We start from the raw sequence: 27,702 nt of genomic DNA, 5'->3' as shown, positions 1-27,702 counted from the left end.
CGGAGTTTAGATCCAGTGCTGTTCTGGACTGATGCGGGAATAAAGACGGCCACCAGTCGTCAACGTTAAACACATAGACGCCGACTTATAAGTTTAAAAATCGTGTGAGTAAATGGGATTCAACGTCTTCCGAACAGAATGTAAAGAATTCCTTGAAGGATGTGGGGAATTGAAGGCTCGTGCGCTGCGCTGTTATTGTTGTTTTTGGCTTATATCTCCGTTTCCTCGGTTAACGCCGGTAAGTTTGCGTGATTGTATTCATTTAGACAGGAATGTTATTTTGATATATGGTCATTATTGGGCTTTTGCGCTAGACATAGAAAAAGACACGAAACCCTGTTACACTATTTTTGCATGAATAAACAGAATGGCAACTGTTTTATCTTAATATTACAAACAATATGCATAGTAAAAAAGCATTCTGATATGTTCACACTGGCAGAGAACAGACAGATTGCGGGTATGAGATGAATAAATGATGCGCTACTACCTGTTCAGCCCTTCATTGGGAAGCACAAGCCGCTCGTGGGTTTCCACTGTTCATTCAGACCGCATGTAAATGCTGTGAACAATTCATGTGATCCTAATTGATTCTGTTCACAGAGACAGCAGAAACCTGGTCGGTAGACAGAGATTACAGTTTGAACGCACAATAGATCACATTTGAGAGCTCTGGGATTTAGGGCATTTGTCTGGATGCATGCAGACACGTTATATATATTAGTAGGCTACTGAATTCATTTGTTTAATGGCTTATGATCTGATAACTAGTACAGATAAATAACTAGAGCAGAATAATGATTACTTTGTCAAGGTCACAAATTCTCCCCCTTCAATTGTATTTGCATTTATCTTTTTCCATTAATTTAACCTTTCCTAAGCAATATATCATTTAATAGCCTATCAATGTGATGTATGTATTAGTATGTATTAGTATGCTTTTTTTTTGTATGGCCTATATATAATCTAATAATTATGGTATTCTGTTTATTTATTATTATTTTATTTTTTTTAAACCTATAAAACAATAGCTGGTTTTACTTATACAAAAATGTTTGTGCAGATAACAACATCAGATTGTCTGCAATATCATTTGTTGGATGGTTCAGCTGTTAACTTGTTTTAAGATACTGTTAGTTAAACAGCTTGCAAAGGATTCACAATGATAATTTACCTTTTTAAAAGTGCTGTATAACTCAGTTTCTCAATATGGAACCTGAGATATATAAAGTGCCATTACTTATATGACAAATATAAACCAATGGCTACCACAAGTAATGCACATTCATCTTTTTAAATTCAAATAAGTGTCAGTTTGCAGAAACACTGAAACAAAAAGCATAAAAAAGCTTTTTAGGCAAATGTACATTTAAATATTCATAACAATAACTAGTCTTAATGAGTAGCCTAAGTTTTAAGCAGTTTGGTTCACATATTGCGTGCGTGTTTTCTGCTTTTTGTGGTTGCATGACAATGAGTGGATCACCTGACACCTAAAAATGATAAAAGTGAAAAGAATCGGCATTAATTTGAAATTACTCTGAGTTTGCTAGATGTTATGCTGCTTGCTTTATGTGGATGCGTAACACCAAATATGCACTATTATTGTGATTATTGTACAATGTAGATAGATTTGATGACGATTTAATGGATGAGGGCTTTGAATGTTGCGTTGCTTGCATTCTGTGTGTAACATTAGATTAAAAAAAAAATGCAGGAAATGGCAATTCTGCTGTCATTTTTACCCAAGCCAGAGACATTTATACACTGAGCAAGTTTGGAACTGTTCACCAAACACTTACCCCATTCTTACCAAGACATAATAGGCTCTGATCATTAGCTGTTTTTAAATGATCAAAACAAAATGACATTAATCTGATGATAAATCGGTGTATCAGTAATAATAGCCATCAAGAAACCTATAGGACTGCATACGTTCCATTTACCTCAGAGGAGGGATGTCGGTCACACTTTAGATTAGGGTCCACTCTATTAACTAACTATAATATACGACTTTACGACCTAATTACTGCTTATTAATGGTTAGTAAGGTAGTTGTTAAGTGGATGTAGAATATGATGCTGAATAAGGCATTCATATGTGCTTTATAAGTACTAATAAACAGCCAATATCCTAGTAATATGCATGCTAATAAGCAACCTAATAGTGAGAATTGGACCCTAAACTAAAGTGTTACGGGGATGTCGTAACTGGGAATGATGTCAAACCCAAGTTGACCACGTTCCAGTAAACAGGTCAGAAATCTAAGATGGATGGATAAGATGGAAGTATCATGTCCAGGCAAGCCTTCGTCGTGCTTGCTCTATTGGAATACAAACACATAAAAAACAGTATTTTGCACAGATAATACCGAAGTATCATGTCCACAACTAGAGGTTGGATAGCACTGTGTGCACCACTGAATTTATTGAGACACAGACAGACAGAAGTGCTAATAAGCAATACGGCTTCACAGCGGTTGATGCGCTGAGCAGGGTATTGGATTCTGAAGTCGGGGTTGTTGCGCTTCCCCCGAGTTTCCCAGTCACAACTCCGACTTGAGGAGGCGTTCCACTCAAAAGTTCCTATGGGGACTAGGACTTTCCCACCTTGGAGGACAAATGGCACGCACCATTGAAGTCGGCATGAAATGGAAGTTTCTTCCCTATTGTGACGTATATCCAAGGGAAATTGCTTTTCGAACAAGAAAAAAATGTAGGGCGGGACTTGATTTTGTTCTCCGGGAACTGATTGGATCATTGTGGTTTGTTATTGCTGTGATCTCATTTGAGTGACAGGTTTTTGTTGCATTTGCGCCAGTAAACACATCAGAGAAGAGAAGAGATGTCGCTGCAAATAATGATGTTCTTTTATAATAAATAATAATTTATAATAAACATTGCAATATTCCATAAAAATACTCATTTTTAATTTTGAAATCATGGTGACTTGAAATGCATGGTTTTCTAGAGGAAGTCACTTGTGAGTTGATTCTATAACAGTTGTCTGGTAAAAGAGGGCAGTCTGCTAGAACAGTCTACTATTTCACATCAGCAGAACCTGTTTTGACAATCTGAAAATTGCAATAGTGTAGAAATACACAACAAAGGCTCTTTTATCAAAAAAGATGCTGTGAAGTGATATGGCCAATCCATATATCTTGTTGAAATGAGAGCGCAGCGTGTGCTACATTACAATGCTGTTCTGAGCTGCTAATGTGTAACATTATGTACAGATTAACTGTAATAGACATCCACAGCTCACAACAAACACAAACAGACACTAATAAAGCACACCGAACCATTTTCAATCTGCTTTTCTCTTTTATGTTGTCTAGAGAAGCAACAAAGCCTCTGTCCATACGTCTTTATGCTGAGGCATTGGCAGTGATGCAGGATGGAGGAATATTAATGAAGAGAGCCAGTGACATTTCCACACCATTATGAAAAGAACACGGTTTCAAACACCCTTTCTAATACAGAGAAGCAAGAGGAAGCAGGTGAAACAAACATGTCGGAGAATAACTGATCAACTTTAAGGCTGCATGATGGTTTAGTCTTATTACAGGCCTGTTGTATTTTGTTATGACGCTTGTGATGAAAGGCAGAGGTGCCCACGCAATGTGCAACGCGGAGTTCCTCGCTCCGAGCTCTCGCATGTTTGTTTCATCTGACGGTGTCGGGCGTCTCATCAAAGCTACGGGAGGACATTGCGAATATGTTATGAGTCTGATATTGTTTAGTGGGGCCAATCGCCCCTGTGCATTGCATATTAGAGCAAATCTATCAGTTTATCACTCTGAGATTCTGTGTTTGATGCATTAAGACTAGGGATGTCAGATCCCTAAAATATAGGCAGGCAATAGAATTCAATATATTGTTTGTTATTTGTGTATTTGTATTTTGGTGAGGCACATGAAGCCTGAATTGCTCAGGTCAGACTCAAAGCTATTTATATTGTGAAATTATGTTTATGTTGCAGCCTTATGCTAAACTGCTTTAAATTACTTTTTTTCCACATCAATCTGCACTCTATACACCATAATTACAAAGCAAAAAAATTGAATAATTAAGACTTCTTAATGTTTTTGTCTTTTATGCCCACCAAGGCTGCATTTATTTGAGAAATATTGCAAAATATTATAAAAATGTAAAATAACTACTCATAACTAATAATTCTAATATGCTGATTTGGTGCTCAATAATGATCAGTTATTATTGGTGCTCTATTATTAATAATGGTCATCAGTGTTGAAAACAGGTTTTGATACATTTGTTCCAGGATTCTTTGATTTTATGAATAGAAAGGTAAATGAACAGCGAATAAATGCTGTTTTTATGATGCTTATGCCACAGTTGGCTACTGCCGCTCCTTTTTTATGTTTATTTTACGATAAAAGTTAAGTTTAATGTCCGCCTCCTTCTTCCCTGAACATAAACTTTGTTAGTTACGTTCGATCACTTAAATTCACATTATTTTATCTAGTTCTAATGAAATAACACAACTGTGCAAGTACTGAATTATTACTCATACGGGTCACTTTATTTGACAAATTAAAGTTGTGGGCTAACGCAGCACTGTTTACTTGGTCAAAACAATCATACAAAAAAAATACATTTGAGTGTGTTGAAAGTTATGTTACAATGTTACTGCGTTCGCTCGGTTCGCTCGGTGGTTGGACACTTATTGCACATTAGTACCTAGATCGATATTAGAATATCATTAAAAGCTGGATGACTTGTGTTGCTAAATGGCATGCAATTCATTTCAAAATATATTTTATGTTGGAGAAAATGCTGTATAACTGTTACTAAAAATTATGCTCTTTCTGATTATGCTATGTTAGCATCTTGACGAAATAATATTGTCTCTGAGGCACGGTACAAACACGTTACACATCAAATTAGCATGGTGGATTCTCACTGCGTGATATTACTCTCACACATGAGTATTGTCAAGAATATCTGAAAATAAGAGGCGGTCAGGTGGAGTGCAGACTCCAAGCTAAGTTGTTATTAGATGCTGGAGGAGAGCAGTTTGCATCGCTTCCTCTGAGTTCAAGACAGGCCATGGGTGTGTGGATCAGAGACTGGGATTTTAATCTCAAGGGTTTAATATTCTCAGTCTGGAGGTCAGCCTGAGCTGTGAAACCACTTATATACTTCAGGCAAAACTGCCTCCTGTCATCACTGAATTGTTTATCAGAGGCTCGGTTTTTACTCACCATAAGGGAGCTTTGCTATATTACTGTAGCCTACATTAAGAAATATTTTCAGTATTAAAATATTTCAGTGTCTGCTAGTTTCCTTTTTTTCCTCACACTCATGATCTGATTTTAAAAAGCTACAGTACCTGATGGCCTTATATAAACAAACAAAAAATCTTTGCGTTTACTCTGAAACTAAATGGCAACCTCTCCGTCAAATTAGCTTCATGCTACTATTTACATTGTGACAGAGCTTCAGCTCCTGACCAAAACTTACCCCGATAAATATCCCTCTAAGGCTTCCTGTGGGACAGCAGTGCTAAGCTTAATATTTACGAGGACTGCCATGTCCAGGGACAGAGGACGCAGTCAAGCCAAGCCAAGAGATTCACCTCATAGCCTTGGCTCCCTAAATCAGGGCTGCAGGTCTAGGTAATGCTGCTGCCCGCCTGACTGCACAATCCTCAGACGCAAGACAACCAGAACGAAAAAACTCTTGCTTCCTACAAGGGCGACTAGCAAACATGCATGAGTTCAATGTGACATGTTGAAAAATGAATCAAATTAACTTTTCCAAAGGGCCAGTATTCCTAAGCAGTGCTCATTGCAAGATTGCCGGTTGAGTGAATGCCTTGAAAGTCTATACATTCAAAACACGTTTGTCTCCGCGGTCAGGCTAATACACTTTAGGTTTGGTGTCTGGCTGAAAGCCAAGGACCTATAGAACATTCACATGAAGCCCATTACCTACCGATGGGATCCAGAAAGACTGAATGAACGTCTTCATGCCTGTCCTGAGGTAACATTAATGCACTGTATGTGTTAACATCATGTATGACACCTCAACTCTTCAGTGGTGGTAAAAAAATTATATTCAAGGCAGCTTGACCTCAGTTTTTAAGAAGGCTTAATTAAAAGGCTTAATTAGGTGAATCGCTGGTGTTGAAGACTTTTGGAAAATATCCAAACAGAAGGCAAATTATAAAACACATCCATTCATTAAAGGTGAAGTGTGTAACTTGAGCGATACTGAATAGAATAATAAGGATTTTTATTCACAAATACTCTCACGGTCAACCTACAAAAGGCTTGATTTTATTTTTTCAGAATTTCTTACTGGAAACATTGAAACGCTTTTAAAGGAATAGTTACCCAAATATGAAATGTAACCCTCATGTCATTCCAAACCCTAATGCCTTTCTTCCATGGAAACCAAAAGGAGAAGTTTAGCAGTTCACGCTGCTCGTTTCCATAAAAACATAGTCACCAGGAGCTTAAAATAAGACCCCAATAAAGTAAATAAAAGTGGATCATACAACTTTATACACTATACACTTCTGAAGTCATATGATAGTTTTATGTGAGAAAGAGAAGTTGTTATTCACTGAAAATTGTCAAACTTGAGCATATTCAAACTTAACGTCACTGTACTGTAAGTGATTTAAATATTGGCCTGTTCCTTACACTAAGATATTTCTAACTTCAACATACCAGTGATATTTTAGTATTATTTATACTATTATATTATTTATTCATATTTTGAATGATCTTTTATTTTTATATTTTCATGTTTAAATTTTAAATTTTAAGTGAACTAACCTTTTGCACAACAAGATTTCTCGAACCATGAATTCCGGGAATTCATTCAGTGTATGTTTCTGAATGCATGTTACATTCCTCCCCTATTTAAATTGTGATGTATGATTGTTCCAAACACATCCTGCCCAGTGGGTCCTCAGAGATGACTGGCTTTCTCTGTCTGTCATCACTTTTACATACACAATTTCCCATCTGCAGGGTGTGAATTTGTTACATTGTGATGGATGACGTTAACCAGACAACCATTTCACTCTGTAGTCAACAAACATTACTGATGATTAGAACTTCATGCACCAATTTAAGCAACAGCATAGTATCATTCTGTCAAGTGATGACACACAACACAACTTCTGACATCTTCGTTGCAAAACATTTCAGTTTAATTCATGAACAAAATGCCCAATGGCCAAACAGCGGCTGCTTTGTGTACTCTAGGCTGTGCCAGGCCATTTTCTTTGTTTGATGACCATCAAAGACAAAGAGGCTGGTTCAGATAGCAATCTAAGAGCTCCCACACAGTAAATAAAAGTAAAGAGAAGTGGAAATATTGATCTAGAGCAGTGGGTCTTCACTATTTTTTTCATGAGAGCCGCACTGATAGGACAAAGTCAGTAGGAGAGCCATTTTTACCGCAAAGTATAAAAAGTTACATCCAGTCATAAATGTCATGTCTGCTTAACAATCTGTCACCCCTGAACATACAATATGCAATGCAATAAATACAAAAGGTTTTTTTTATTTAGGTCTCATTTACCAGTCAAATTTGTAACTGAGACAAGATGATTTCCCTTAATGACAAAAAAGCAGGATTTCCAGAATATATTCATCCCAGAATGACCTTAAGTTATTTTTTTTTCTACATTAGCCTATCATGTAGCCTATCTAACCATCCAAGAGCACATGCAGCGTTAAAGAGCTGGAAAGACCGCCATGACTGGCAACTCCGCAGATAATGTGTTTACAACTTTAGTTTCAATCGGACTGAATTCATTCCGATCGATGAATCTGAATGTATTGTAGTTTACATGAACGCTAAACATCGTGATGTGATACATGATCGGGGGTTGATGTGCGCGTTTATAAGTTAAAAGATTCAAATCGGAATAGATTTTTTGCCCAAATATACAAAGTTTCCCGCTGTTGTCGCTTACCCATTCTCCTACATCGGTTCTTTATTTGTTTTAAACAGAAGACTTAATATTTATCCAATTCTGGTCATAATTTGGAGGCTGTGAACATATGACCCGTTGTGCCGTGCTGTTTGTAGGCTATTCATAGTACAAAGGCCCAAAACCAGTCGTCTGTGGATGAGAATCTGAAACAAGGACTGGTGAGCCGTTGTCCTGCTTCACTTCACAGATGCTGAGTGAAAGGAGAATTATAGAATGACAGGACACTCATTTATACAACACTTTATTCGTCAGGAGAACAACTCGTTCAGCGCATCATACGTCGTCCTTTCAGTTTCGGTTTTCAATCGATCAAGTGTTTACATGTTCTCTCGATCCTATCAAAATTATTTGTAATAGAGCTGACACTTTGAGTTTCTAATGGGTTATGTTATAGCCCTACTTGTTTTTAATGTTTTTATGAAATATCTGTTGTGACTGCATGATCATATCACCGTATTATTTACCGCCATGCGCCACAAATTAAAGCTTGGCGAGCCTCATGAGGTAACGCTGAGTTACCGCAATGAGTAACACTGATCTAGAGCAAACATGGAGCTGAGCATCAGTGCATTTCCATTAGCCAAACCTCACTTTTCATTTCGGTATTAGACAAAATAGCTAGAGAATGACATTAACCAAGACAGAATGAATCATTTGTTTCGTAAATAATTTCATAACATCATACCCGCCCAAGACAACCAGGATGGGTCTGGCTGCAGACATGCATTTTCTGTGTCGTCTTATGAGCTGTAAATAAGTTGTAAGGGTAATATTGCATAAGAGTTGTTGTTTCGCTTGAGTATGTGTACAAAAAAATAAGCAAGCAATTTCTGCATAACTAGACTAGATCTGCAATGCACACTGCTGCTTTTGCTACAGAGCAAGTATGGATTATATAGACACGCTGCTGTGAGCATGTAACATGCGCTACCGTTGTATGAATTGACATACAAAAATCCTGTACCAGATCTAGGCAGGTGGGGTGGAGGTAGAGGGTTTAAAAAAAAAAAAAAAACTCTGATGGCATGCTTCAGGACCAGCTTACTGAAACCATTGAGCCAGAATATTTAAATGTTGAGCAAGCAATCTCATTGGCTGCAGAACCAGCAGAGGTCAGTCAGCTTGTGCCATGCAGTAAACTATATATATCCCTGCCATTTATGTTAAATTATTAAATAAAATGGTTATTCAGAATCAGTTATTATCACAAATGACTGTGACTGGTCCAATTCAGCTATTATTGTCATAATACACAGTGAGGAGGTGAAACAAAATAATCATTATCTTTTTACATCCTTTTAAGTTTCATTAGGAAAAATGAGCAAAAATGATCTTTGCTGTTGCAAAGTACACACAACATTACACCCTTGCAAATAGTGTAGTTCGGCAAACACTCGCATTTTCTGCAGTCTTAATGTTCTTGTGCATAAATGAGGGACTATAAAATAAGAGAGGTCTTGCAGTATGTCACATCAGTACCTTTTATCCCTTTATGTCTTTTTTTGTGTGTCTCCTCAGACAGTTTATCTGCTCCGCTCAATGTGACCATCAAAGCACTGGAGGGGAACTCGGCGATAGTGACATGGGAGATTCTGGAGGGAGACCCAGTTATTGGGTTTGCCATCACCCAGCAGGTACTGAACCAGTTAATGGTCCATTTCGAGTCCTTACATGTGCAAAACAGGGGGAAATCACTTCATAACTCAAGTTTAATGAGGCAATATCATGGAGGAATGCTTGTGTAAGCATATTGGTTATGTGTCAATGTAGACTGGTCTGCTTTCTCTTTGAGGGCACATGCTGTTGATATTTTAGGTGGCCTTGAGCTTCTGTAAATGTTTTATGCGTGCATGCATTAGTGTGTGTGTGCAGATTTGAGGAAAGCAGTCACTGTGGAGACCTCAGTAATAAGGACCACAGTGACCATCTGCTGGAGTACAAAGCCATTACAGCTTGTCACCAAACTGAGCAAGACAGAGTTTCTGCAGTGTGTGTGTGTGTGTGTGTGTGTTAATTTTATCTCCTCATGAATTTCTCATGCCACTTATCACAACTATGGGATGATTTCACTAAGAATTGCGTTGATAGCACTGTTTATTAGTGCACACTATAAATCTGTTCTGACAATGACATCATCTATGCGGGTCTTTAGTGAATAAGGCATTATTAAAGTAAACATTAAACAGCATTTGATATCTTTTTTACTAAGATACATGAGTGAAACAGATGGATCAATCTTAAAGTACTATTAATTTTTGATACTGATGCTGTATCAAGAGGATAGATAATCACATAGATTTTTCAGTCAGGTGTTATTTTAACAGTTTTTACCATTTTTTTTGCTTGAAAATTAATGCTTCATAAGCTTTGAAATGGAAAAAAAAATACTATTTGGTATTACCAAATAGTTACATTGGATAGGAACTATTTTTCCTTTCTCTCATTTTCTGAGTGAAACGGTGAAAGGTACATGCACAAACAAAGCGGACAGGAATGAAAGATAATCTATATCTGGAGATTCATGAGATTGTATTGGGGGTGAGGTTTGCTACTAATTTATTTATTTAATTTGAAGTTATTAAATGCATAGAACACAAAAATGATTATGTTCTGGAATAATTTAAACTATGCAAAACCCGATTTTTTTTCCATTAAATGTTAAAAATAATGGCTTTCAAATTGAATTTGACCACAAATTACCCATTTTATCTTTCAAAAAAGAAAGAGAAATAGCTTGGTGTCAGGGTTATATTTAATTTCTTGTGTTTTGTTTTTATTCTCCCTGTTCTTGTTTGCCTGTGTTCTGTTTTCCTAGTTAGTTTCCTTGTTTGTTAATTAGTTACACACACCTATTTCTGTTTTGCTGATTAGCTCTCCCCATGTATTTAAGCTGAGTTCTTTCTGTTCAGTGTTTGGTCTCGTTTGCATTTATGTCTTGTGGTTGTAAGTTATTTCCTAGTTATTTTCCTGCAAGTTTCTCTTGGATTTTATTGAATAAAAGGACTATTGTGAACTCTACATCATTGTGAGCGTATACGGCCACACACCCTGCGACAGAAGACCGTTTGCCTTCTCTGTTCAGAGCAAAGTAATAATAATCTCGAGGACCATGCCAATGACTTTCTAGACCTGCCGTGCCTTACCAATTTCCCCGACCGCTCCCTGTGTGTATTTTTTCGAGCAAGCTTAAATGTGCGGTGCAAGGCATGCCTACCTGGTGTTGGTTTACCTCGAGAGGATTTCGCCACGTTTGTGGAGTGGGTGCAGGAGAACAAGCTTAGTGGTTTGCACCATCTGCCCCGAGGAGGACGTTACCAGATCTTCCGGTCACCAGCTCCACCTAGCAAAGAGGATTCACTGGCTCCGCCTTCAGCCACAGAGCCCATCACTCCACCTCGGCTTGTCGACAGGTTGGCTCCACCTTGGCTTCTCCCTCCCTCGGCTCCACCTTGGACCGGCATCCTTAAGGCTCCACCGGGCTCCCTTGTCCCTCAGGCTCCACATTGGTCAGTCGTCACTCTGGCTGCGCCACGGACTTCCGGGCCTTCAGCTGCGCTTTGTCCCTCCACCCCTACGGCTCCGCTTTCCCTCCGGCTTCGCCTTGGTCCTCAGTCTTACCGGCTCCACCTCAGTCCTCTGGCACCCTGGCTCCACCTCGGAAGCTTGTCGCTGTGGCTCCACCTAGGTCTTCAGAGCCATCGGTGTTAGTTTGTCCCATCGGCTCTTTGGCTCCACCTGGGTCTTCACCTCCATCGACTCTGTCTCCGTCTGTCATCCCCTTGGTCAAACCTGCTAAGTTTCCTCCATGACCCCTCCCTGTGTTGACACCGCCATGGGCCTTCGTACTGGCTGTGGTCTGGGTCCCCTCCAGGCTCCTCCTGCTCCTGGCTCCTCCCACCAGCATCACCGCCTTGGTCTCTCGCACCGTCTTCTCTTCCAGATTATTTCCATTCACCTGATCCAGTTGGACTATTAATTATAGTTATATCGCGCGTATGCGCCTTTCCGGAGCAGGGGTGTAATGTCATGGTTATGTTAAGTTTATTTTGTTGTTATTTTCCCTGTTTCCATTTGCCTGTGTTCTGTTTTGATGATTACCTCTCCCCATGTATTTAAGCCCTGAGTTCTTTCTGTTCAGTGTTCGGTCTCGTTTGCGCTTATGTGTTGCGTTATGCGTTTATGTGTTGCGCTGTGGTTTTAAGTTATTTCCTAGTTATTCTCCTGCGTGTTTCTCTTGGATTTTGTTTAATAAAAGGACTATTGTGAACTCTCCATCGTCGTGCGCTTTGTTAAAGCCACTCTCCCCATGACACCTGGACGGAGTGGTGAAAATAAGAGGACTTGGTGACGTCAACCAAAGAGGAAAGTTGTTGTAGACACAGAGCAAAATATTACATACTGATTATATATTACAATGATTTTTTTTTTTTTATCTCTGGAATAACATACACTGATGAATTATTCACAATTAGACCAGGAACATGCATTTGAAAAAGTTAATAGGATGAATTTTGATTTCATGTTGACTTACATGTATGTGGCATCAACCACATTTATCCTTGGATTATTAGCATAAGCCTCTCAATCTCATTAGTTCTTTCTAATTTTGATGTTTATAGAAGAAGGACGTTCGTATGCTGCGATTCATCCAGGAAGTGAACACCACCACTCGTTCATGTGCATTATGGGACTTGGAGGAAGACACAGAGTACATTGTGCATGTGCAGTCCATTAGCATGAGCGGCACCAGCCCCCCGAGTGAACCTGTTCTGTTCCGCACACCCAAAGAGTCAGAGAAACTGGCCTCAAAAAGCCCAGGTAACTACCAAAAGCAATTTTTTTTTTGGACAAAATAATCCATAATACCATTATAGTACCATAATATTTTTTGAAGCACTTCAGAGGATTATTTTGGAAATTGTATCTTAAAGTACTAAAGTAAAAGCATCGTAAAGAGTTAACATCTTGCAACTGCAAATTCATTTAACATATTCACAATGTAATTTCTTGTCATTTCAACATTATATCTTGCAGGACCATTAATTATGTCATAATTTACTCACCCTCATGCCGTTCCAAATCTGAATGACTACTTTCCTCTATGGAAAAACAAAAGTTTTTCTTTTTTCTTTTTGGAAGAATATGCTGGTGAATATAATAAAAGTGAATAAGGACTGGTATGTACAGCTCCAAAATATCCTAAAAGTAGTTATAGTCCTCATGCACTATATTCCAAGCCATTAATACTCATTAAGATGATGCTTTTATCCAAAGTGGCTTACAAATAAGGAATAAAACAAAGCGAGTCACACTAAGGAGGCAGTAACGTGAAATGCTGAAATACAAAGTTTAAAATTGTTCAGAGGAGTACAGGTACTGATAATACTAGAGAAAACTAGAATAAAGATGAAATTCACTTCATTATTGACTGAACATTTTGACGTCAGCTGTGGTTCTTTGTGGTGTGTTGAGTGGAGAAATTGCAAAGTCTGATTCACGAACAGATCATTCCTTTTAGGTAAGATCTTTCATTGAATAGATTGATCCAGTTAACAAAACTGGTCCGAATGATTCAAACTTCATCCATTTATTGCAATTGTATTAAAAACTGACTTGATGTATGATGACAGAATCTTTAGCTTTATTTAGCTTAGTCATTAGCTTATATAATTTATTATATACAGAGATACAATACTGATATCTTTGCACAGTTGAAAAAATAGATTCGTTTGAAAGATGACTAAACGGTCAAATCATTTCCGTAGAGGGAAAAAAAGCCACAGCAGGGGGGTGGTTATACAACCGCTCTAAAAATGGTGTTGTGTCATAATTCAGTGCACGAAGTGCTCACTTTTGTGCGTTTTACCAATGCGTTTTCTTTTAAGGAGCTTGTCTTATCTAGAGCAACACACAATACAGCCAATTTTCATGTTGTGTAATCCATTTCGATGACCTACTTACTTGGACAAACATCTGCCGGGGAGGATTGTGTTCCTGAAACACTTGCCATTTTATGGGTGAGTGTCAGTCCTTGGCACTGGACTGTGTTGATGACATTTAGTGTCAAACCATCAGTTGTGAAGGTTAGAGTCAGGGCAGGAGTTGTCAGTGAGGTGTAACCTCAGACATTAGTAAAATGTCAAATGATACCTCTTCATCTTACATCTATGTTTTTGGGAAAAAAAAGCAACTATTATTTAGTTTCAAATAATGGTTCTCCTAAAAAATGTGCAAAATAAGCGATACATTTATCTCATTTGCTATCATTATATGTACACTACTGTTCAAATGTTTGTGGTCAGTAAGATTTTTTTTATGTTTTTGAAAGAAGTCTCATTCTCAATAAGGCAAAATACAGTAAAAACAGTAATATTATGATTTTTTTTTTTTTTTTACAATTTAAAATGACTGTTGTCTATTTTAATGCGTTTTAAAATGTAATTTATTCCAGTGATGGAATATTTTCAGCATCATTTCTTCAGTCTTCAGTGTCACATGATCCTTCAGATCTTTCAGAAATCCTTCTAATATGCTGCTTTTCTCCTCAAGAAACATTTCTCATTATTATACATGTGTTACATAAACCGTGATACATTTTTCCAGGATTCTTTAGGATGTTTAGAGCGTTCAAAAGAGCAGCATTTATTTGAAATAGGAATCTTTTGTAACATTATAAATGTCTTTATTTTCTTTACTTCTTATCCTTGCAGAATACAAGTATTAAATTATTATTCTTCTTCACAAAAAAAAAAAAAAAAAAAAATCACACTGACCCCAAACTTTTGAGCAGTAGAGTATAACAAAAAAGAAAAAAAGATAATAAGATATTTTGTATATGTGCCCTGCTCTTTAGATATTGATTTTGGCATTTTGACAACTAAATAACATTTCATAGGTTTATGTCACTCAATATAGTACAATATTAAAATACCGTTAAACATTATACAGTATAAAATACAGTGGGGTAAAAAAAATCAAATTTAAGCCTGAATAATTGAAAATTTTATTAAAAATGAATAACATTTTAGTATTTTAAACAATTTAAAACAGAAAATTTATGTTATAAAGTGAATTTGAAATTGGTAACACTTTACAATAAGGTTTCATTAGTTAACATCATAACTACATTAGTTCATTAGTACATTAGTAAATCAAAATTTACTAATACATTATTAAAATTAAAGTTGTAGCCTATTTGTTAATTAGTTAATGCACTGTGAAGTAACATGAAGAAACAATGAACAGCTGTATTTTTATGAACTAATGTTAACAAAGATGAACAAATACAGCTACAAATGTATTGCTCATAGTTAGTTCATGTTAATGTTAACAAATGAAACCTTATTGTAAAGTGTTACCGAAATATTTGATATTCTGAACTATTTCTAGGTCAGATGGTCTTCCTTCCATTTTATTTTAGCAAAATTCTAAAGAAAATTTTAAAATCTATTAAAAATATAATTGTTATGCTGATAATATATTCTTTTATAAAATTACATAATTATTATTAATAAAAATTTATTTTGATAATATTTTTCACAAGTGATCTCTGACTTTTGGGACTTACTGTAAAAATAAAAATTACAAACTGGCCTGTAGATTGATCTATTATTGTATTTAAAGGACACTCTAGTGTCATATTCATTAAGGTATAAAGTTCTCTTTTTCAGGATCCATCTTAAATCTGTTAACTCTGCACTAATGCCATTTGTGATGGATCAGGGGTAGAAATGTGCTTAGGCGCAGCAGAGAGTATTTTACAGATGGCTAATTTTTAGCTGACGCATGTGTCAGTCGGGTAGCAGGAGCGTTTACAAAAAACAGTTTAATCATCAGGCATTAATGCTCATGTTACACTGTAATTAAGTGATCACCATCACACTTCACTAAATACCAGAGCAGCTAATGAACACAGACAGTTAATCTTTCTCTCCGCTGGCCTCCCCTCTCCATCGCCTCAGGGTGGCTTCGTGTTTGTTTTTGTATTGATGTTGATGGTTAGCTGAAAACTGCCTCAACTTTTCCCCTGCACTCAAGCGCCTGAGACATCCAGTAACATTTCAGTTTCACCTAAAGGGTATCGAGTTTTTCTTCAAAGAAAGAAGAGGCGCACAAAGAGACGAGTGTAACTTCTCCCTGCAGTCATTATGAAGCACAACTCTTCTGCTCCTTCAGATAAGAAGGACGTTGAAGAACTTGGCTTTTCCCTCTGCGGTTAATCAGTGAACACAGACCAGAGCGCTACGTACAGTTTCTTTTAAATAACAAGGCTTTAATTAGAAGACACTTTAAATCTTCAGCCAAGAAAGTGACCCCTGAGGTCTTCTCCCAGTGAGAGGAGAGCGCAACCCCGAAGTGATCCTCACAGTCATCCGCTTCGACTTGGGTTTTATGAGTTGAATTGGGATTTTTTGACATGAAACATAAATAATAAATATATCTGAGGCAGAGAAGATGGTTTGCTTTACATCCTCTTGAGGCTAATTAAAGAACCCTCGAAAATGCTTTTAATTCCTTAAATAATTCTACTGTGGTTTTGCGTGTTTTCACGGTGCCTGTGCTTTGATAACTGCAGAAGTGTGCTTGTTTTCTGACTATATGAGTGAATGAACTGTGTTTGTTTGAATCCACACAGATGAAGTGACCATGGAGGAGGTTGGCCAGGCCGCCCAGCTCAGGGCTGGAGAGCTCATTATCATTGTGGTGGTTCTCGTCATGTGGGCAGGTCAGAATGTGACCAATGATCAAACAGTTTGACCAATCAGACACAAATCAAATGTTGACTGGAGAAATTCACATTGGCTACATTCACACAGCAATTTACTGTATATATTTGGAAATAGCTAATGTGAATTTCTCTAGTCAACATTTGATCATATATATATATATATATAGGGATGCTTGAAAGTTTGTGAACCCCTTGCAGTGATCCCCTATGTTGTTTAAATATAACAGAAGATACTTGCATGTTTCCCGGAAGACAAATTAAGTACAATTTACCTTGATCTTCAAATTCAAAAAGTTTTCACCCCCTGACTCTTAATGCGTCGTGTTTCCTTCTGGAGGAACCTTTTTTAATAGTTGTGTTTGTGTTCCTCGATTGTCCTCAGTGTGAAAAGATGGATCTCAAAATCATACAGTCACTGCTGGAAAAGGTTCAAATATGCAAAAGATGCTGTAAAACTGAAGAATTTGCAGGACCAAAAGCATTTTTCTTAAGAACATTGGTCAGTTTAACTGCTCAGGACAAACAAGGGACTCAAGAACAACCATCACAAAAACAAAAAAACAGTCGTGGATCATCCAGGTAATGACACTCAGTATTAAGAATCAAGGGTATGCAAACTTTTGAACGGGCTCATTTTTATAAATTCAGCAATTATTTTCAGCTGTTTCTTGTGGACTATATGTAAACATCTTTTATGTAAATGATCTTATTCAGGACAGTACTAAATAAAAAATAACATGCATTTTGTATGATCCCACTTATTTTGTTAAAATTATTCACATTTTCAGATTCTGGAAGGGGTTCACAAACTTTCAAGCATCACTGTATATACATATATATATATTCCATGCTTTTAGAAAGCTTTATTATATATAATTAGATATTTGTATTATATTTAATACAAAAATATTCTAATATTATTCTAACAAATATTCTGAAATTATTAATTTTATTATTAAAAATGATAAAAGCTGTAAATATTACCATTTCCACATCAGAAAATATATTTTGACTATGTTTTTTATAGTTTTTTTTCAAGTTCTCGCTGCTATGATTTTATTTTTTGCTCAAAGTGAGGTATGTTTTTGCGATTCCCATTTAATTTAAGTTACAGTAACACTTATAATTACTTTTATGGAAAAGTCATTAATGTTAAAGTCATTAAGATTACATAATGCTTAACATATCAGTAGTTCATAAACATTCAGATATGAATACAAGTTTGTAACTATATATTTTGAAAATAAAGTTGAATAACTGAATATTGTGTTTGTGAGTGTGTGTGTGGGTGTATGTATACAGTAGTTAATTCACATTAAAAATTTAAATTTAGTTTCATGACATTTCTAACTCTTTGCGTCTACATTTGCAAATAATGGGTTTTGATAAAATTGTCATTAAATGTTTAAGATCTCTAGTCTGTGGTCATAAATGTGGTCCATGCTAGAGTGGAGAAAAGACAAGAGCGTATCTAAAGTTATGATTGGGTCTTATAGAGGCTTTCCTTATCTTTTTATAATCCACGTCAAGTCTTTTAGAAGACTAGGGGATAAATCATCAGACAGGACAGTACTAGCACAACTTAACTCAAGGCCGCAGTGCAGCTCATCATCCTGTTCTAGTCCAGCTATAATTTGCATGTTATTATTTGGGGCAGAATAATGCTGCAATCCATCATTGCATTTTTTCTTTTCCTTCTTTCGACAATGTCTCATCCATCACCACCACTCTCCCATCCTGACTTCAACTCTCCGAATCTTCTTTCATTTGTGCACAGGTGTGATAGCTCTGTTCTGCCGCCAGTATGACATCATCAAAGACAATGAGCCCAACAATAACAAGGACAAAGCCAAGAACTCTTCAGAGTGCAGTACTCCAGAGCACCCTACGGGGGGACTACTGCGCAGCAAGGTCTAATTCAGCCTTCCCCTGTCGGCAATAATAGGCTTTAGCCTCAGGACAGGTATGTTGGTTGATTGTGTGCTTGCTTGACTTAATCGAAAGTGTAACATATCTAAGTTAAGTTTAAGGACTAGGTTTGGTCTTTTGTTGTTTCGCAGTATTTAAGATACGTTTCATTGTTTGCTTTTCTAATACAAACCATGTTCCCATGGTTAAAAACATGGGGAAATGTAAAGTACTTGCAAGGCAGCGCTGTATTGACATTTCTCATTCTAGTTCAGGTTTGTTCTAATCCGCTAAACCAAACACTGCTTACTGTACATTCAGTCTCATGTGTGCTATCCTTTTATATATATATATATATACTTTTTTCTAATTTTATCTAATATATAGTATGATTTTTGAAAGTTTGGGGTTAGTAAGAGTTTTTTAAAGACATGTATAATGTTACAAAAGATTTCTGTTTTAAATAAATGCTGAACTGTTATTCATAAAAGAATCCTGAAACAAATGTGGTTTCCACAAAAAAAAAAAAAAAAAATCATATCTGAATGATTTCTGAAGGGTCATGTGACACTGAAAACTGGAGTAATGATGCTGAAAAACACAGGAATTCATTACATTTTCAAATATAATCAAAAAGAAAACATTTATTTTAAAATGTTATAATATTTCAAATATTACTGTTTTTACTGTAAACCATTTTTACTTAAAAAAAAAAAAAAAAAAAAAAAATGCAGCTTTGGTGAGCATAAGAGACTTAAATAATTTACTTAACCCAAACGTTTAAATGGTAGTGTATGCATACATTTACTATAATTAAAATATAATATATTATATTGTAGATTTTTTTGTTTAGAATTAAAGTTTGAAAAACTCCAGGAATGATGTCATCAATATTTGCATACCTAACTGCAAGTGGTCAGCTTCCTCACATCTATTAGCATAATGAGCATAATGACAATTATTGTATGATTTCGTCTTATTTGCATATACAACATTTAATTATTTTAGCAAAGTGGCTCTGTTCCAAAAGCTAGTTAGCTTTCTCGCTGCCTACTGCCTTCTATGGCAGCATGCTAACTGATATGCAACCTAATAAGTGACTGCTCTTCATAGACAGCAAATGTGTAAGTAATAGAAATAGCACTCCTTTTGTGACGCACACGAGAGACTTGACTATCCCTGCGTCACAATGTGCATACTATACATCCTAAATAGTATGTGAGACTAAAATAAGTGTGTCCTAAAGCATAGTATGTTGAAAATAGTGTGCCAATATTTTCCAGATGGTCTACTATTTCTGATTTTCGAAGTGTGGAACCATGCATACTCTAATGGCTAATATTGCACACAAGCCATTGTGCTTTGGCGATGGATTCGGTTCAGAACTACAAACACAAATATAATATGTTAAAAAACTACAAACATGGCAGATGTGGGAGGAGGAAGCGCTAACAAGGACGCTAAAGAGCGCAGCCTCTCGCGAGTCAGTCGTTAGCGCACCTCTTGAGGCCAGGGAAGTGTGGTTTACACGCACAACTCTTACTGGCCTACGTCCGTTACATGTACATACTTCTAGGGCGAAGTATAAGTAGGCAAAGTAGGATGCAGCATCACAAATGAATTCAGTAGAATTTGACGTTAGCATGTTGCTAAGCTAATGACATTATAATCTAATAAGAATAAATATACATAACACAAAATGACGGTTATATAAATAGTTCATTTTTAATCATATTTAAATATTTGTAGCTATTAAATAAATGTTTATAATTAACATTACTCACTTTGTCTGGCATCTTGGATTTGTAGGATTGCTCATCAGTCACAATGCATTCTGGGATTGCCTTCTTTACAAAGGATAAATGCAATGCTAATATAATTATGCTGCCTATATCTTTTAGAACTTGCGTTATTGAGCAGTAGACCAACATCAATGGTTCCATGAAGAACCTTTAACATCCATTAAACCTTTCATTTCCACAAGTAATAATGGGAAAAGGTTCTTTACAAAACGACAAAATTGGTTCTTTTAAGAACTGTTCACTGGAAATGCCATCACTGCGAAAATCACCTTTTGGAACCTTTATTTCTAAGTGTATGGTGCCTTAAAATAGTGGCTTATTAGGCAGTTTACTAGATTTTGGAACAGAGTGTGTGTATTGATTCCTGTGTGTAGCCGACTGACAATTGAACATTGTTCTTTTGCTGCCTTGCAAGCACTAGTAGTAATTCCTTGAGGGAATGCAAATCTTTTGTTTTTTTAACTCTCATTTTGTTTCATCTTCCCAAAAGTGCTCTGAGACAAAACAAGTAAGCCATCAAATCACAAAGTTGTGAAGCCCACCTCTCATCCTCAATCAAACAACCTTTAAGTATTCCCTTCGACCAACATGAACTCTTTGGTGCTTGTCTGTTTGGGACATTGAGACAAACTTGAGGATGAAATGGACAGGATGGTTCCAGAACTGCAATGCTGTAAGTTTCAGCCGTTTGAAGCGAGTTGTTGAGTTTCGATCTACAGCTGCCTCAGCTGAAGGACTCAAACCCTGCTGTGAGCTGGAAGACCAGAGACGTCGTGCCACCAGGAGTGTCTTTGGCTCCTGTGTAGACTCACAGAGATAAGGAGAAACCTGCCACCCCGCATAAACCTTAAATAAACCAGGAAGCTGTGTTGTGGAAAAGAAGGAAGAGCATTTTTCAGAGCTCACCGTCATATTCAGCTCTGAACCACCTGAAGGTTCTTTCTTTTCACACCTCTAGATTTGTTTTGTTTTCTTTACTCCATTATCCGCCCTCCAGCAGCCAATCACGCACCGTCTAGGTAATTTGATGTGGTGTAATTGGTGCGGTAGGATCTTTCTTCTCAGCACTCTTGCTCTCAGGGCATTCAGGAAAACATCCATAGGAGGATGATGGACCAGATCAGATTCACCCACCTGCGGCTCAATCACACCGTTCAGACCGAACTGCACATCAGAGATGGATGAAGAGCTCCATATTATAATAGTGGTAGAAAACCTATTTAATCGCTTGTTTGTCTCAAGTAAATCAACAGCTTGTCGTCTCTAATGAGCACATTACTGTACAGCGATTGCTATTTTGGTCTTCATATTACATTCATTAGCATATTCAGCATGAGTATGGCAATTTACCGCTTTTATGTGCCGCTAAGATATAGAGTTGGGTGCCTTTTTCCCCACAGGCTTTTCTGGATTACTGTCCCTTTAAAAAGTTCAGTCTTAAAGTCAACATGAAATCAAAACTGACCCTATTTACTTTCATACTACATCTTTCTTGCGTTTTATCGTGAATGATTCCTCTGTTATTCAAACGGGGAAGAAAAAAATAAGTTATAAATTAAGACCATTGTTTTTGCGACCTATTGAGTTCTCAATTGATTGTCCCATCCTTCATTTTTTTTTCCCCTTGTTCAATATCTTCTTTAACATGTCGCCTTCAATGTACATTTTTATGCAGCACCGCACATTACAGGGGGAGGGGGGAAAAGATACAGACTACAGTAGTGGCCATGAATTAAGAATTTGTTTCCACAATATATTAATTAGTTTCCTCGCTTTAGTTCAATCATGTTCACAGTTTAATTAAATGAAGACAAGGGAACAAATTAGTAAAACATGGCCACATATTAATATATTTTGTGGAAATGAGTTCTTAATTCATCACTACAATATCTTTTTTCTTCTTCCACGTAATACGCAGTACTCTGTAATTAAAAATATATATTTTTTGTTGGTCAGGGTTTTTGTCTTTTGATTAAAATACCATTAACTTAATTTTTTTTAAATGACTTGCAAAGAGAATTGCAACATTTTTACCAAATATACAAACTTTTCATATATGATCATCAGATGATTATGGAAGCTTGTTTCCACCACTGTATAAAAAATAAAAAAGGTATTTAAGATATTTTATCACAACACGAAAAAAAAAGTCAGAATTGTGAGTTTATAGCTCACAATTCTGACTTTATTTCTTACAATTGTGAGTTTACCTGTATATCCTGCAATTCTGACTTTATAACTCGCAATTGCAAGTTTATATCCAACAAGTCTGACTTTATAACTCGTAATTGCAAGCTTATATCTCACAATTCAGCAAAAATTTGCAAGCAATTGCAAGAAAAAAAAGTCAGTATTGCGAGTTTATATCTCGCAATTCTGCAAAAAAAGTCAGAATTGTGAGATAAAAAGTTGCAATTATCTTTTTATGATTTATTCTGTGGCGGAAACAAGCTTCCATAGACTTTCTGTTTTCTTTCTGTTTACCCCTTTCATTCTCACCGAAATTACTGACTTAGATTTTTCTAAGATTTGTCTTCAAAATCATTATTAGTCAATTGGTAATATTCTGCAGCATTTTTCTTGTCATTTTCGTCAGCAGTTAAAAATTAATCATTTAATTATCAACACAATGCACATTTTATCACTTCTTCACTATAGTAGATGAAAATCATTAAAGATTTTCTTCAGTAATTTGGTTGAAAAGATCAACAGTGGTCACATTAAAAAAATTAACATGGTCCCGTTTCACGTTGACTTTAAATTCCTTCTAATTTAGAATGATAAGAAATGTTCTTTTTGACTGTTTAAGCAAACTATACGCAAGACCAGATCTGTCTGATGGTCTATATCGTCCTTATCGGCTAGTCTCCCGGGCAAAAGTCCTCGTGTGTCAGGAATGAAGAGTGGGAATGGAGGTCAGAGGTCTAGAAAACATTGATTCCCTCAGCCATTGGTCATTTGGGACTCTACATGATCTGAGTTCAATTCAATGACACTGCAACAGTTTGACTTTAATGAGGTTACAGACTGTACGCATTCTTCAAGTACGTGAATAAGACTGTTAGTATCTGATCTGAAGAACAAAACCTCCCATTACTCTTAAAACCAACCTATATGGGTACACAATGAGCAGTGGTATTGAAATAGACCCATCTCATTTTTCAAACGCATAGAAGAATGTAAAAGCAAAGTTAAGACTTCTATTACTCTGAGGACATGAGGCTCCGGGTTGGCTCGCCATTTATATTCAGAATCTCTCAATGTTGGAATGGATTGCACCATTAATCAAGCGTGTTGAAAGCCACCTGAAGGTATCTCAGAACAATTAAACAATTCCGCATTGGTGACCATTACCTCCTCATCTCTGTCACCATGGCGACAGCCTAACGGACTGTCCTCTCACTCCGCAGCCGTCTACGAGTCACCCGCACCTTCGTTTTTCATTCCCGCCAGAGGAGGAAAGCATATATTTCTTCTTTAATGACTGCTAATTAACCTTGGCCATGGGGAAGAGAGCTCAGACAGACTGCTGGGTGAAAAATGGCTCATATCAATATTCTGTCTGAGCGGCTTACGCAGAAGAACAGAAGGTTGGGTTGCGAGGACTGGCTTAAACCAGAGAGGACCGACAACGTGTTTTCCGTTCAGACACGTACTGAGGTTTTGTGTTTTGTATTAACTGGCAGCACTTTCATTCAGATTATTAATGATAATTTCATGTGAAATAGACAAGTGCCACAATGAACAGATGTGGGCTGTGTTTAGAGGGGGATTCTAGTGTACTGCTTACTGCACTTACTGCTTGCTTTCCAATTTATGGAAAATATGTCTTTTTCAAATAGTGAAGAATGAGATGTTTAAAAAAAAAAATCACAGCTGGTTCATTCATCACACTGGAAATGGAAGATCAATTCTTCATTCATTGCAGTGTTTACACTGTGTTGAACATGTCTAGGTTGTATTTTACCCCGAAATATAAAGAAAGAAATACGAAATGTATAATATCTTAATATTTAACCTATTTTAAAAGGGTTTCTTTCAAATTAAGCACATTTACCCCCAAGTGTGAATAAAATGAATGAAAAAAAAAAAAAAAAAAAAAATGAATACTACCGTTCAATATTAAGTGTTAGGAAGATTTTTATTAAGCAAGGATGTGTTAAATTGATCAAAAAAGTAAAAAAAAAAAAAAAAAAAGTTATAATGTTACAAGATATTTCATCTTCAAATAAATGCTGTTCTTTTAAACTTTCTATTCAAAGAATTTTGGTTTCTACAAAAATATTAAGCAGCACAACTGTTTTCAACATTGATAATATAAGAAATGTTTTTATTGAGCAGCAAATCAGCATTGAATGATTTCTGAAGGATCATGTGACGCTGAAGACTGGAGAAAAATGCAGCTCGGTCATCACAGGAATTCATATTACATTTTAAAATACATTAAAAAAAAAAAGTTATTTTAATTTGTAATATTTGACTATTACAGTTTAACTATTTTTGTCTGTACAGTTTTAACTGACTTCATTAAAAACTATTTTTTTTTTTTTTTTAAATCTTGCCAACCTAAACTTTTGAATGGTAGTGTGCATAATGGTAGTATTTTTTTTATACTGCCTTTAATTATTAATGGATTATTCCTATATTAAATTAAAATGTTATCGTAATACATCAGGAAGCAATTGGGATCAGAATCAATTTTGAGGGGGAAGGAAATCTTGACTGTCATGAAAAATTAATTTCTTATTTCATATGCATTTCAAATGATTTTGGGGTGAATTATGGCCTGTACATCTTTTGATTAGAATCACATGCGAACAGAAATTCAACATGTATGCTCTTCTGAACACAGCCATAATCTTACAAATCAGCTTACATATGAAAGCCAGCAGTCGACTCTTATGACAGAGTGTCATATGATCAGGATCCACATTTCACACGAGCAGTTTCAAATGATTTCAGAATGAGCAATGTATTCCCCTCCCACAATCCAAGCTTATCCTATTCTTTACCTCCAAAGTCCTTTCAAAGAGAAATCTCCATAGAAAGAGATCAAATGTCTGGATTTAAGAGAGGCAGCTCATTTGCTACTTATTGAAGAGAATAATTCTCCAGTTAGTGACACTGAGCTTTTGCAGGCTTGCACAGTTGGAGAGATTTAGGAAATGTAATCACATTTTGTGCTCCTGTGCTTGTGTCATTAGTTAGAAAAGCTGGACGGGCGTCTGATGCTCGTCTCATGACGTCGACTAAAACACAAACAGTGTCACAAATAGCTCAACTAATCGGAGATGCTTGACATGTACTTGACATGGATAGTTCAAATTATGCCATCATTTACTCACCCTTATTTAGTTCCAAACACATATTCGTCGAACATAAAAATAAATATTCATCAGAATGTCCAAACTGCCTTTTCAATATAATTAAAGTGGATGGGGACCAAAGACTATGGAAACGAGCAGCTTGGATATTCTTCTAGATTTCTCTTTTCTTTCTTTTTGTTGTTGTTGTTGTTGTTTTTCTACACAAGAAAGAATGTTATATGGGTTTGAGTGTTAATTAATGAAAGAATTTTCATTTTTGGGTGAACTATCCCTTTAAGAACCAAATATATTATTGCTCTTAATATATTAACCAGCTAAAAATAGCTTGATATTTTTCTCTCATTGTGGAGTAGAAAGTTTAAGATTATCATATCTGTCAGGATTTACTATCTGACAGATATAAAATAAGTATATTTTTGAAGTTACAAGTTTATTAAAATCATCCATTCGATTCACAAACTCTTGGGTACGAAGGGAGCAAAAGTTGTAGCAAATGTCTTCAAGGGAAATTTCACCCCCAAAATGAAACTTTTGTCAGTTTTCCCAAATGGCTTACTTTTTTCTGCAGAACACAGACAATATATTTTGGGGACTTTCTCCCTAATAACCATCATATCTAATAAAACCCATTCAAGAACATGCCAGAGTCATATTTTACCTCAAAATCTAAATGAAAAAATAAGACATGTATAATATTTAGCTTATTCAAATATTTGTGTTTCGCGTAAGAATGAAAGCCATATTTTTGGGTGAACAATCTCTAATTTACATATGAAGCATCACAAGCGTCTTTGAAGACTGAGAATAAATAGTTCATCATAAAAAGTTCAGTCCCTGTTTAAAATCAGAAACAAAAATAGGCCCCACGTTAGTTACTATTTCTATCAGCCTGTCATTTAGCGCTGCCATGATGATGAACAAACAGCCTTGGGTACAAGTGATACGGTATGTTTATGCTTATGTTAAGCTTTTGTGAATCAATGCATTGGCCTGTGTATGGACATGTGTATTGACAGTCTATGTGAAATCATGCTCAGATTTCATCACTTCACTCAGTCCACGGCATAGTCACATATGATAACTTAAGGTTAAAATAAGGTGTCGAGGTTAAGATTATGCTCCATTAAGAGCGTTTCGAATTAGCATTTCTTGTACATAGTTCTGTGTTGTGGCAACGTAGCGTTTCCAGTAAAGCATCCTGGAGGTCTACTGAAGGCAAAGCAGCGAGATCATGCCTTAAAGAACCCAAAATGAGCAAGATGAAGTCAGTAGACGTGACAGCTGGAGTTAAAGTGGTGCATAATGAACTTGACGAGAACATTCGTTCCACATATTTACTATAACGCATGGATTTCAAAACAGAAGGAATGTTTTATGTAATCCATCGAGTCTGTTAACTGTTGTTCTTGAACAATGCTTCATGAGGGCTAGCATGTTTCTGCTGTTCTACACAGAGTTATACAATTTATATGGGCATAAAATAGATAAATGTCTAATTATGTACAACCACAAAAAATAAAGGATCATGTATTTTCAATTAAGTGTCCGATTCTTTTTCTTTTCTTCATCTTTAGAGACCCATTACTGTACATTTGGCAACTCACTGCTCTATATAATTTATTATTCGTCATATTTTCAGTAAATAGTTTGTCACTTCTGTGCTGAAAAATAAGGATTTTTTTCCATTATCAATTGAGAACAATTTGTATTATTAGCAGTGGTTTTAGATTACCAATAAACTATTTTTTATGAAAGTTTTTTTTATTTTATAATTTGTTTCTTTACAAAATGATTTTCTTTCAAATGAATTTTCAAATTTTTCAAATGAATTCTCAAAAGTTAAATTTTTTGAACAATGTATTTTTATATTAGCAAGAAATAGTTATTTATATTTTAATTAATTAGGTTTCTTTACAATGGTTTTCCTGTTTTTCATTTGATAATTTTTATTTTATTTTAT

The 27,702-nt window shown here is 36.0% G+C and overlaps 1 protein-coding gene across 2 annotated transcripts; it reads left to right on the top strand.

Moving 5' to 3' along the window:
• fndc5b (fibronectin type III domain containing 5b) lies at nucleotides 1–27,279 on the top strand. Of its 2 annotated transcripts, XM_084132099.1 has the most exons (7): nucleotides 1–238; nucleotides 3,338–3,499; nucleotides 9,496–9,611; nucleotides 12,597–12,795; nucleotides 16,613–16,702; nucleotides 18,483–18,668; nucleotides 20,906–27,279. In XM_084132099.1, exons 4-6 carry the CDS (start codon nucleotides 12,612–12,614, stop codon nucleotides 18,620–18,622), a joined length of 414 nt encoding a protein of 137 aa, XP_083988225.1. In that variant the 5' UTR covers nucleotides 1–238; nucleotides 3,338–3,499; nucleotides 9,496–9,611; nucleotides 12,597–12,611; the 3' UTR covers nucleotides 18,623–18,668; nucleotides 20,906–27,279. The 2 variants fall into 2 exon arrangements, with proteins under 2 accessions (XP_083988225.1, XP_083988224.1); XM_084132098.1 differs by lacking the exon at nucleotides 3,338–3,499.
• The last annotated feature ends 423 nt before the right edge of the window (nucleotides 27,280–27,702 follow it).

Source organism: Abramis brama, assembly GCF_963993115.1.
Source record: "Abramis brama genome assembly, chromosome: 12".
NCBI classification, from domain to species: domain Eukaryota; kingdom Metazoa; phylum Chordata; class Actinopteri; order Cypriniformes; family Leuciscidae; genus Abramis; species Abramis brama.
The sequence above is the reverse complement of the archived record's forward strand: the minus strand, read 5'-3'. Positions and strand labels throughout refer to the sequence as shown.